This window comes from Scomber japonicus, chromosome 9, assembly GCF_027409825.1.
Source record: "Scomber japonicus isolate fScoJap1 chromosome 9, fScoJap1.pri, whole genome shotgun sequence".
Classification (NCBI taxonomy): Eukaryota; Metazoa; Chordata; class Actinopteri; order Scombriformes; family Scombridae; genus Scomber; species Scomber japonicus.
In genome coordinates, this window is record NC_070586.1 from 38,717,709 (window position 1) to 38,730,248 (window position 12,540).

The following is a 12,540-nucleotide window of genomic DNA, read 5'->3' on the forward strand; positions in this document are numbered from 1 at the left end:
AGGAGTTTGTGAAACTGCCCTCCGAGCTGCTGCAGCTGCTGACATATTAATCCAATAATGGCGATATTTGGGATTATTGTTGTAATTATTATCTTCCTACATGTTCTTTTCATGCTCCTCTCAGCTGGCATGATGAATAAACTGCTGTCTGTGACCATTTTACAGATTTTAAATGCTATTTACATTTATGACAAAATCCTTCTGACACTTGCACACAAATGAAAATATTTTAAAATGTTATACTTTTGTATAGGTGATACAAATGTTCATTGAGGCTGTTCTGGGTCAAATTTAACCCATATCTGTAGGATTTTAGTGAAATGAATAGTTCATAGTTTTAATAAGACTGATGGCTCTAATGGTTATACAATAAACCCCACACTTCCATAAAGCTCTCCTCATTTTAATTTTATATTAAATACATTTCCATCATTATTGCTATGTTATATTTTCATGCCTTAGGTCAAATAGGACATGATATTGTGTGATAGTAGATGTTTAAAAGCTAAAAACTACACTCTCTCTGCTCTCTGAAACATGAATCAAGGTTTAATCACATTTATTGATCAGTCAGATTGATTATTGATGCTTTCTAAATACATCTGTGTTTCAATATTTGGTATAAACACTTTTTATGAGGAGATTCTTACACTGGGTCAAAACTGACCTGGAACATATTAGGTGTAGAATATGAACAGTATTTAAGGATTAAAGTATTTTATGTCTTAAAATATAAATTGTATTTTTCATTATTAAATTACTAGTGAGCCTCATGTAAAAACAAAAACTGAACTAAAAATTTAATGGATGCAACTGAAGTGTTATAATCATAATTTAATATTTTCAATATGTAGAATTTAAGACTTATGTTTAGATGACATTACAGTAGCAATCAAACATTTCCAAACATTGACTGGTACCGTGTATTTATACTAATACAGTATATTCATGAGGAATCATTTCTCTGCATCATTTAAAATACAGAAAAGCAACAAATCATGAGCTGTAAATGTAAGTACATTCATTTGACAGTATCACAGCGTTCTGATACCTTTAACATGACACGTGACCTTTTCATTTTGCATGCTGAGATCAAGCCAAGAATATAAAGGACTGTCACAGTGTGTATGTAAATGAGGTTTAATAGCTTTCTATGCCAATCATATTAAGACAAATATGCTTGGGTTGATTCAATGTCCAACTCATTTACATAGACTGTTAGACTGTGTATAGCTGAATGAAAGTCCTTAGTTTCTCCTGTCTGAAGCACAGTCAGCTGCACATAACTCAGCTCAGGCTTGAACACACCAGTCAGGACATTACAGGAGAACATTCCAATAGTTTTATTGATTCATTCACACAATTGGTATTGGGTGTATGGAGTGGTGGTGGTGCCTCCCTGGAGAACAGCTGTAGACATCAATGAGTAAGGTTCCATGTACATGTTTAGTTTGGATAGGACATCATATTTAGGTGAGCCAATCACAGAGCTTAGACTACAGTGACACCACACAGCTGTACAACTTAACATCTGTCAGAAATGTGTTTTAATGTTCTGCCACTCAGCACAATCATAGTTTTCTAACAATAAGACGAACTTCTCTGCTCTATCAATGCTGAATAAGTCAAATAGAACTTAACTAAGACTTGCCTGATATTGGATGAGTTCAAATATAATATATCCACTGTGAAAACAGCTGTTGCAGTTAACAGCTAGCTATCTAAGTATAGTATTTACATTAACATGGATGTTGCTAGGATACCGATCAGATCTCACATGTTTATACTGAACTGTGCTGAGATGTTTTAAAAGGTCACCTGCACTGTAAAGCATTCAAACTCATGTTGCTAGGGGTAACATGTTAATGCTGACTGCGGTGGAAGTAGGGTCACGTGTTAATTGATTGGACAGTGTGGGACACTAAGGACATGGAGGAGACACACATATATAAATAAAGGCTGTGAATGAGTGTGTGGCTCAGTGGCTGAATTCTACTGTTAAAGTGTATTTGTAAGTTTTCCAATATTTAATGTGTCATTATTATCATGACATACATAATTACACTGAAAATAACAGAACAGGTAACAAATATAGATACATGTCAATATATGAAACTACTCTTCTAAAGGCTTCTGTTCACTGCTGTGCTCTGTCTTCCATGTACTCTCAGGTTTCATGAATCACAACAGTAGGCAGGAGTCACTGGTAGGCCTGCTGTATCAGGAATAGGGCAGGTCAGTTAGATCCATCTTGGTATTGTAGATGAGAGAGAACTCTTTGGACAGCAGCTGGTGGAGGCTGATGCCATCGTGACTGTACACCCAGTGTTTCCCCGTCCAGTCGTAGCGTTTTGGTCCACTGTGAAGACAAGAAGGACCACAGAGAAGCTGCTGAGCTGGTGTTCATTTCAGATGACATAGTGTAGCAGAGTGTTTGTTTAATATGCATTTCATTCTTAAAGAGGACATTCTAATACACAACATGTAGGTAGAAGACTTTATTGATCGAAATAAAAAAATAAAAAAATCTCTAAATAATACAATAAACAATACATATGGGTGGGAGGTTTTTGAAAGTTTTTTTTTAGCCATGGCCCAGTTTGTCTAATAATGACACTGGGACAATTAGGAGAGGAAAACAAAGTTGAAAATGTCCCAGTCTGTCCACACATTTATCTACAGCGATGTGTGACACTCTGCACTGCTCTGTGTTAAAGCACAGCAAAGACAAAAAGAGGCAGCTGCAGCCAGATGTTAGTGTTGTAGAGGGCAGGTGTGGTGCCTGATCACCACTCTACACGCCTTTTTTTAATATTCATGTACTTGTCTGATAAATGTGGATAAATCTGATCAATTTGATTGGCTTGTGTGGTTCAGTTCTCTGGTCTCACCTGGTTGGAGACGACAGCCAGATCTGTTTGTTTGGTGTCTGTTTGTTGATGACATAGGTCCCATGGTCTCCACCCACCTTCACTGTCAGTACCCCACTCTGGACAAAGAACAAAGACACATTTCAACACACGTCAGTCACACCTGGAATATAATAAACCATTTCAACCCCAAAAAGTTAAAAGCTGTTGTACATTCAAACTGAAGATGCAACAACTGATCAACTCAATCAACAGACATCCTGTCAGCAGTGTTTCTATGTGCAGTGGATACTTGATAATAGAAAAAAATACAGTCCTAGTTTATGATTAGTGTTGAAACCATTATTCCATAGCGTATTAATTCATTCAAAAGATGAATGAATGAATTGACAGACTGATGACAGTGGCATCTCCCTAACAACACAAATACATAACCCAACAACAACCTGACCCTGCTCTCTATATTGATAGATTGTGACATTACTGAACAAGACTCTGCGAGAGGCAACTAATGAAGAAGCTGACAGAGAGAATATTTTTTAATATTTCATATAAGTGTCTATGGTAAATCATACAAAGATGGGGGTAGGGTGGGGTGGGGGAGGGGGGTTAACCCTTTGAGTTAAAAACCCTGCTTCTTGCTCATTCCCTGTGAATGAGATGTAGTGTAAAAGCTCTTTGAGTGGTTGTAAAGACTAGAAAAGAGCTTTATAAGTACAGTCCTACACATTAACTCAAGCAGTACCCACTCACTGCAGTACCCACCCTGCCCCTGTCTACCCAGCCCAGTCACAGCTCTCTTCCTGTACTCTCTCTGTGTGTGTGTGTGTGTGTGTGTGTGTGTGTGTGTGTGTGTGTGTGTGTTTATGGCCCCATATGTCACTGCAGGCAGTTGAGAAAGGGGGTCAGCTGCCAAGATTGGCATGCTGGGCAATCAGTCAGAGCCAACAGAGACAGCTACTGTCCAGCCAACGATTTAAAGAAAAATATATACACACACACACACACACAAGGGTGCTTTATTAATCACCCTCTCATGGACCACTGACAGCATGGGAGAAGATGTTAGAGAGAGAGAGAGAGAGAGAGAGAGAGAGAGAGAGAGAGAGAGAGAGAGAGAGAGAGAGAGAGAGAGAGAGAGAGAGAGAGAGAGAGAGAGAGAGAGAGAGAGAGAGAGAGATGGTCACATGGATGTGTGTGGAGGGTGTCCCAGAGGAAGGAGGACAGGAGGACAGTCCAGTGTGATGAGACAAGTGGGAGACAGATGTATGTGTGAATGACTGTATAGATAACACATCATCACTGTCTGACAGATCAGCTGACCAGTCATTCACACAGCTGCTGTTATCAAGTGTGGGTGTGACAGTACAGAGCAGCAATAAAGGCAGGCGCGCGCACACACACACACACACACACACACACACACACACACACACACACACACACACACACACACACACACACACACACACACACACACACACACACACACACACACACACACACCCACCCTCTGGTGACATGTCAATTGTGAACAGGAGATGACACACTAATGCAGCATCAACCTATGAGATTCATTTCCACTACAGTTGAATGATCATAGAGGAGCTCTGCTAGTCTAACTATTTAGTACAGGGTGTACACCTCTCTACCTCTGTACCTACAAAACATTTAAGAGTTTAACAATCAATGTGCTGATGGACATAATGATTTCATTTCAGGGGAAACAGGAAATGTCACAGAACAGTAAGAGACATAGTGTTAATGCATCTGTCCCCTCTGTCAATGAGATATGATGTATGACTCATCAGCAATAAACTGTGTTGAACTCTAATGATATTTTAGGTGTATTTAAATAGATTTGTAGTTTAACATGATGAATCTCATGTTTTATTTGCTCAACATGCAATATGCATCAACTATTAGAAGTTCATTTTGATTACTATTAATGTGTATGTGTATAACTCTTATTTTGAAAACACTCTATTATTTAATGACATAGAATACAGACTAAAACACTGGCAAACCAACTTTCCAAACTCACACATTATAATTGGAGGAGACTTTAATCTCTCCAAAAATCTGTCACAATAAACATTGTTCTTTGTCTATTAAGTGATCACAAGGCTATCCATATAAGCCATATATTGGAAATTAAATAATATTCTTCTTACATATGAAGCAGTTAAGACGAAAATTTCTCAGTTAATACATTTTTACTTTAATAAGGCAAAAGTATTTAATTCATTTGGTTCAAAGTGGGAGCCATTTAAATATGAATCAGGGGAATATTTGAGAGCTTTTGGGAGCAATCTAGCTTAAATCAGGAAGCTAGAGGAACAGAATATTATCACTGATAGTTCATGACTCTCTCAACCTTTACCAGACACCTTAACTGAAGAAGACTAAATACAACTGTATCATTTACAAGAACAATTTGATATGATCTATAGGAGAAGGGCAGAAGGAGCTTTTATAAAAATAATATAAAAAGAAGAAAACTCTGGAGAAATATCAGGCAAAATTAATCACCATTAATGAACTAATTATTAATGATAATAGGACAGATGACCTGAAAATTATATCCGATATCCACTTTTTACAAAATAATTGTGACACTCGGTCGTTTCTGAATTCATTACAACGTACCTGTCATCTAAACGAGTCAGATATTGATTTTTGCGATCTCAAACAGAAATCAGTGACTGTATTAATCTTCTAAAAGATAACAAATCCCCTGGAACAGATGGATTATCTTCTGAAGTCTATAAACTGTTTCCCCAGCAGAGGGAGCCCTTTCTTTTGCAAGTATTTAATGAAAGCTTACTTTCCAGTACCTTACCTGTAAGTATGAACCAGAGTTTGATTATCTTAATCTCTAAACCACGCAAAGACCCTCTCTACAATGACAGCTGGTGTCTGATTTGTCTTTTAAATAATGACTATAACATTTCAGCCCTAATTCTTCAGGAAGAATCCAAAAAGTACTGGATATTCTAAATGATGAAACGCAGTCAGGTTTTATGCCCAACAGGCACATTACCAACAATATCAGACTTGTCTTAGACATTCTTGACTACTCACACCTTATTTATGCTCTTCTTTGATACTGTGGAGCACAGCTTTCTCTTCCATTCATTAAGGACATTTGGCTTTGGAGACTTCTTCTGTAATGCCATTAAAACTCTTTACAATAATGCCAACTGTTCAATCAAATTCAAATATGGACCATCTCCCAGGTTTGCTGTGAAACATGGTGCTCTCTTCAATATTGATAAAACTTTTACGTGACTTATCTTTAAAAGGTCGGATAGTCCTTTCAAAGGCTGCTATTCACTAGGAGTAGAAAGTCGTGTTTGTAAAACAATACACTAAATTTTACTTGACTTTGTTTGGAAAACACTTATCTTAAAAAAATCTGTGTTAATGAATGAATACAGTAAAGGACTTCACCTCACTAAATGACACCTTCAAAATGAACTGGATCAAGCGTTACCTTAAGTGTCCAACCTGATCATGCAGCACTAATTAGCACACACATACAGTAATGTGGCAATTAAACTGTTTTTGGAGCTGTCTAGATGTGATAATGAGCCTCCTGCTTTGTTTCAAATGCATCATGAATTGATACTAACAGTACACAGTGAGATCAGAGATGTTCCAATATGACACAGAACAGACTGACTGACTTACAGAGATGACAACATCAAAGTCTGTTCCAGTGAACGGTTCCTCCATCAGGTCTTCAAAGTAAACAGCCAGAGCGTCCAGCGTCTCATCAGCCAGCTTCTCATAGGCTGCCTCTGTCAGCTCGCTTTCACACACAAACACAGAATTACTGAGAAGTGTTCAGCACAGGCTAGTAGAGCGTATTCTTCTAGAGAGAGAGAGAGAGAGATAACTGCAGGTTACCTGATCTGCACCGAGGTGGCTTCTTCTAGTTTGGGTGATGTCAGATAGATGGTTCTCCTCCACCGGTCAGCATCACCTCTGCTCTCTACCCACTGACACACAAACCACACACACACCATACATCAGGAAGCCATTACTATATTATCCATCGTTTCTTTATCATTTCCTGGGATGTGTCCTGGGAAGACAAATAGTTATATATACATTTACAAAAGAATACAAAATAATCTATTAGTGAAAGAGTAGCTGCAGGCTTGTGTTGAGTTTATATTCAAGAGAAAGTTCCCTTTAAAAAAAACAGCTAGCATCTTAACTACTGGGCAAACTGAAATTAAAACAAAAACTATTAGTTGAAGTTAGTTAGTAATCATTAGTTGAAATGTATGTTACACCTACACAAACAGATAACTCAGCTGACCTGCCACGTACTGACTAACAGAAGTTTACCAATTGATTCATTCAATCAGCTTTGTCTACACTTAGGCTGCATGTCCTGAATGCAGGACAGAGTTGCTCCGTCAGTTAGAGAGTGAATGAAGAGAGAGAGAGCTGACAGTAAGAGAGCTGGTGAATCAGATCAATAACGTGTTATTTACTGATTGTTTCACAGCTGTTACACACTAATAAACTTCCTCACACACCTCCACTCAACCCTGCAGCTCAGCTTCAAACCTCTGAATGTGAAACACCTGCGTGCTGTTTAAAACACAGCAGCAGCTTTATGCAGTTTAAAAAAGCTTAATGAGAGATCTTCTTTATTTCCATCTGTACAATAAATCAACTCTGATCCTGATCCACTTCTAAGACATCTGGAAGTCTTTTATTGATCAGCAAAGACAGTTAGTTTAGTTGTTTAAAGAAACACAATGTAGAAAAAGATATTTACTGAAAAATGTCAAAATCTAACAGTGTTTTATATGTTGAACTTAATAAGAATAATAATCACTTCTGCTTTCTTTGTTTCAGAGTTAAAATATGGACATTAGTTTGTTTATTGATGTTTGTTTGGAACATTAATTAACTGGTAACATGTCTTTCCTGTGCTCTGTGGGTGTGTCATCATCATTCATTTCATACCTACACAATCAGTAGTTACATTACTAAAGCACTAGCTAGCTAAAGCACAACTATTTTTAGATATAACATCTTAATGTTGCTCTCAGAGTGCACCAGAATTATGCAGAATTATTAAAAATGTACAAAATTTTCTTCCAGGGAAGCATGCCCCCAGACCCCCGAGAGGGTTGGACTGAGGTCCAACTACCATAGTCTCTCAAAATTCTGTAGGAAACACTGGATTTGTAATATCAAATTAAACTTGTGTTGTTCTATTTGTGTGATATAGGATTCTTGCAATTTACTTTTATTGTCAATATGTTATGAAACATAACAATTAAAATATTTTTATCATAATATATATGATGTTTACATGAAAAGAGTGGCCTGGAATGGAGTCAAATTCCCGGCTTGAATTATTGTCCCAGTCCGCCCCTGCAGTCAATCTTCATCTAAACTCTGTTTCCCACATCCTGCAGTTCCTCGAATGGCCACTAGAGGCTGCCTGTCTGTTTACTTGCTGCCTGTCGCTCACCATGGAGGACAGCTGATTCAATAAGTTTAAATGAGAGAGCTGGAAGTGTCTGGTTAAGTTGCTTTTGGCTATATTTTCTGTCACTTCCGGCAAAGGAAGATCTAATATCACCATGTGTTTATAAAGTACAAACGTAGGATAACAAATACTCTCCCATCTTTGACAGATTGAGAGGACAGAGAGCAGCTCATGTTACACCGTTTACTAACAGCCATGTAGTTTGCTGATACTGTGTTAACTACTCATTCATTTTCAGTTATGTTAATAGATAAAGTGGTAAAGCCCATAAAAGCTCTTCTTCATGCAGCAGGAAGCAAACTTACTTTATGTTGAGGCTGGTAGGTGTGTGTATTTAACAGAGGAAGCCCGGTCACATGAGACAAGCCTCTGAGCTGGAACATGAAATAATATGGAAGTAAACAGAGTTAGCAGAGCTTTCTAATGTAACAACATGAAATAATATGGAAGTAAACAGAGTTAGCAGAGCTTTCTAATGTAACAACATGAAATAATATGGAAGTAAACAGAGTTAGCAGAGCTTTCTAATGTAACAACATGAAATAATATGGAAGCTGTCTGATATAACAAGCAGCGCAGTTAGTGAAAGTGTGAGCTAGCTTTAGCTAACGTTACACCACCATCATGTACCTGGTTAGAGAGCTTCCTAAACCTCTGCGCAGTCACCATGTTGAGCTGCGTGTGTGTCAGTAGACATATGTGAGAATAAATACATGATGTTTTACTGAAGAAGAGCATGTTGATGTTCAACAAACACACTACTGACACACACCGGTGTCCTCTGTGTCTTCTTCCTCTTGTTAATAATAAACTACCGTTAGAGGTGCACACTGCCCCCTGCTGTACCGGAGTGTGTCAGCATTGAAATAGAAATGTGCATTAGTGTGAAATTCAAAATATTGTAATAATCATAGGTCTGTGTCAAATAAATAAAACACAAATCCATACTACCTAACAATATAATAATAATATACAAAAACAATAAGTAGATAATAATTCAATTACAGTGAAGGATAAGTTAATCATGGGACAGAAACTGTAATCTTTTATGATATATCAATGTACATAGAGTTTTCCTATTTTATTTCATAACTTAAAGTACTTAAATCATCCATGTGCATATTAAATTCAACCAGAAATATATCTATGTTAGACAATCTTGCCTTATGAATGTGAAATTTACCAATTATAACTAAGATGAATTATATCACACAAAGGTTCATTATTACCTTCAAATTTAATATGAATTATTTAGTAGTAAATGTCCTAAGCTATAGTAGAGTGCCCACTTTTATAAAGGATGAACTTCTGTATGTTTTCAGATGAAGAACAATACAAACAAATGTATGACTGTCTCATGCTCACTGTCACAACAGGTGCATTAATTATTCTGCTATCCAATGTCAGAGTTAGTTTGTTTTTGTTGTTTTTTTATTACAGAAAAATGAGTTCATCAATTCAGTAGTAAACTCTGTCATATAATCCTCTCAGGTCTATTCCACTCTACTTGTTCAAAAGACACAGAAAACATTATTAATATTAAAGTAAGTTATAACTTTGAATCCAGTACTGATGGGGTAAGAAGTACATCTAATATCAAAACTTACAATAATAAGAATTTTGTTCTGAATCATTTTAATCAAAATCACCTCTGTCCAAAAAATAATAATAATTAAAACTCATCCTAATCCTGTTTTGTCAGTCTGAGAATTTATGAGACGTGAGTCTAGAATATTGTGATGGAAAGTTGCAGCCATAAAAAGCAGGAATGTCAGGTTTAATATGTCATAGATATATTGTACATGTGATAATGAATAAGTAAACTTAAAGCTACTTAAGAGGAAATAAAAGGGGACTAAGGGGTTAATAATGATACACAATGACTTATGAGGATGTTTTTGTCAGTCAGCCATAGTAACATTTATTAACCACACCTACTTTACAGCAAGCAGAGACATGTGACATATAATCCAGTTTTAATTAATAAGTGAGTTTTAACTGAACCGCCAGCATTATGGTCTTTACAGAGGAAAGAATTATGGCAGAGCTGTTGCTGTTTTGTTGCACTGAGTCCTTCTCAATGAGTCATTATTGTTTCAATTATTTTTCTTCATATGAATGATTCATGGTCATTTATTAACAACATATTTGTTGACTTGAAGGTCACTCTAGTATCTATCTTTTTATGGTCAGATTAACCTGTTTCAAGGTCCCTTAGAAAAAAATCAGGCTCTGGGCCCTCATTATAACCTGCTGGTCATACAGCTTTGATCCATATTTGCTGTGTAACAAGTTGATTAGGCACAAATTAATTCAGGACTATGCAGCATGTAGCACAAAACTGAAGCAATAAAAATCTGGAAAACAAGATTTTGACATTTTCACTGTAGATAATAAGGCAGGACCAATCTTAAGGCCCCTGTGATGTCATCAGTCTTGACTGTTACACTGTTCTCTATCTGACTTTTTATATTGTTTGTATGTTTGTCTGACTGTTTGACTGTGTGACTTATTTTCTCCATTGGCTTCTTACAATCACCGATGGCTATGGAAGAGGATTAGGCCCACTGTGGAAAAAGAAGTCACTTTTTTCCCCACAGTGGCCCTAATCCTCTTCCGTAGATGGGAGCTGGTGTGATAACATCATTTTTAGAGATTATCTGGATTTGTGGGTTTTTTTCTCTTCTACTTCCATGCACCAATAAGAATTTAGCTACATTTAACTCTGAATCTAATAACAGTTGTGTGGTTGTTTGCTTATGTTGTCAGACTACTGTCAATCAAATCTGATGAAATATCTTCACCCTGCAGATAAAGGACTGCAGTTTTTGACTGTTAATCTCTAAATAAATAATGACTAGGGATGCTTTTTGCTGTATAACAATTTCTATTGTGCTTTCTCATCATAAATATTCAGTGTTATTGATTTAATAAGTTGTCCATGCCTCAGTGGCCTCATTAAAAGCACAAACATTCAGTATATCTGAACTGTATCAAACATATTGAAGTCATGTAAAGCCTCAACTAAACATCAACTGTGCTGATTTGTCACTCTGTTGTTCATTCTTTCTTTTCTTTTTTTGACTTTTTAAAAAATGTATTATTCTTTCTTTCTCTCTGTCCTGACCTGCCAAGGGACAACGGATGAAAACTAGCTATCTTACCTCATTCTGGTGCATTTACATTTTAATTTGAAATGTTCATGAATGTACACTGTCCCTTTTTAAATAAATAAAAGGGACATGCAACAGGAACATGAACCCAAGCTATGTTACTCAGATATAAACTTGTACTAACTCAGTGCTGAAAAAGAGAATAGGGATATGTGTGTGTGTGTGTGTGTGTGTGTGTGTGTGTGTGTGTGTGTGTGTGTGTGTCAGCTAACACCTGACAAAATTCATGAATCTGCCCTATACAGCCGTCCTACCAGGGACCAGCCAATCAGTGGACTCACAGCTGGTGAGATGTGTTGAGCCAGTATCTGATTGGCTGTCAGCTTCTCTGGTGAGGGCCATGCACTGAGAGATCAGTGGAGGATTTCTGACTGAGACCTCTGCTGAGGAAATCCATTGGACAAGACGTGGAGGAGGAGGGAGGGTCAAAGCTGCATTATCTACTAACCTGCAACTGTCATTCATTGATTAGATTGATCTGTGCTTAGGCAGTGATCCTGTGTTCAGCAGGGTGAGATGAAATGTCACACAGAGTCTTCTGCAGGATTCTATCACTTCACTACAGAAGACCTCAATGTTTTTTATCTTAATGTATAGTTCATTTACAAAGGAGTATATATTATAGTGTTAGTGTTCCTGAATGTTTCATGACTTTGTTATCATTAAATTCAGTAAGTGCAAACTGGTTTTAAAAGTCTACATTTCATTACCACACATCCATAATATAAACCTGACTAATGTTAATGTCTATGTAAGGTAAACATAATACTTAGTTGATGAAATTTGAATAAAAGAGTGTGGCAGACTCGTACTCGAGTCGCACTTAAGTCGCACTACACATTGACTTCAGACTCGACTCAGACTCGACCTCAAAAGACTTCAGACTTGACTCGGACTCGAGGCTGGAGACTCGCAAATGACCATTATTTTCATGTTATCATTTATATTCTCATTATTTATTATCTGTCATTCATCT

The 12,540-nt window shown here is 37.0% G+C and overlaps 1 protein-coding gene across 1 annotated transcript; it reads right to left on the reverse strand.

The window, feature by feature from the left end:
• Nucleotides 1-1,346: 1,346 nt before the first annotated feature.
• Nucleotides 1,347-9,176, reverse strand: fxn (frataxin). Its single transcript, XM_053325951.1, has 6 exons — nt 9,022-9,176; nt 8,697-8,765; nt 6,783-6,874; nt 6,564-6,684; nt 2,892-2,989; nt 1,347-2,359 (listed from the first exon to the last, which is right to left on the reverse strand). The coding sequence occupies exons 1-6, from the start codon at nt 9,127-9,129 to the stop codon at nt 2,221-2,223; spliced, it is 627 nt and encodes a 208-aa protein (XP_053181926.1). The 5' UTR covers nt 9,130-9,176; the 3' UTR covers nt 1,347-2,220.
• Between the last annotated feature and the right edge of the window lie 3,364 nt (nt 9,177-12,540).

Bases quoted from the DNA above. Each gene is read 5' to 3' on its own strand.
- fxn (XM_053325951.1), bottom strand. From the start codon at position 9,129: ATGCTCTTCTTCAGTAAAACATCATGTATTTATTCTCACATATGTCTA. The intron at 6,875-8,696 runs GTAAGTTTGCTT...TTTGTGTGTCAG, and splicing joins CCTACCAGCCTCAACATAAA to TGGGTAGAGAGCAGAGGTGA. The intron at 6,685-6,782 runs GTAACCTGCAGT...TGTGTGTGAAAG, and splicing joins GCCACCTCGGTGCAGATCAG to CGAGCTGACAGAGGCAGCCT.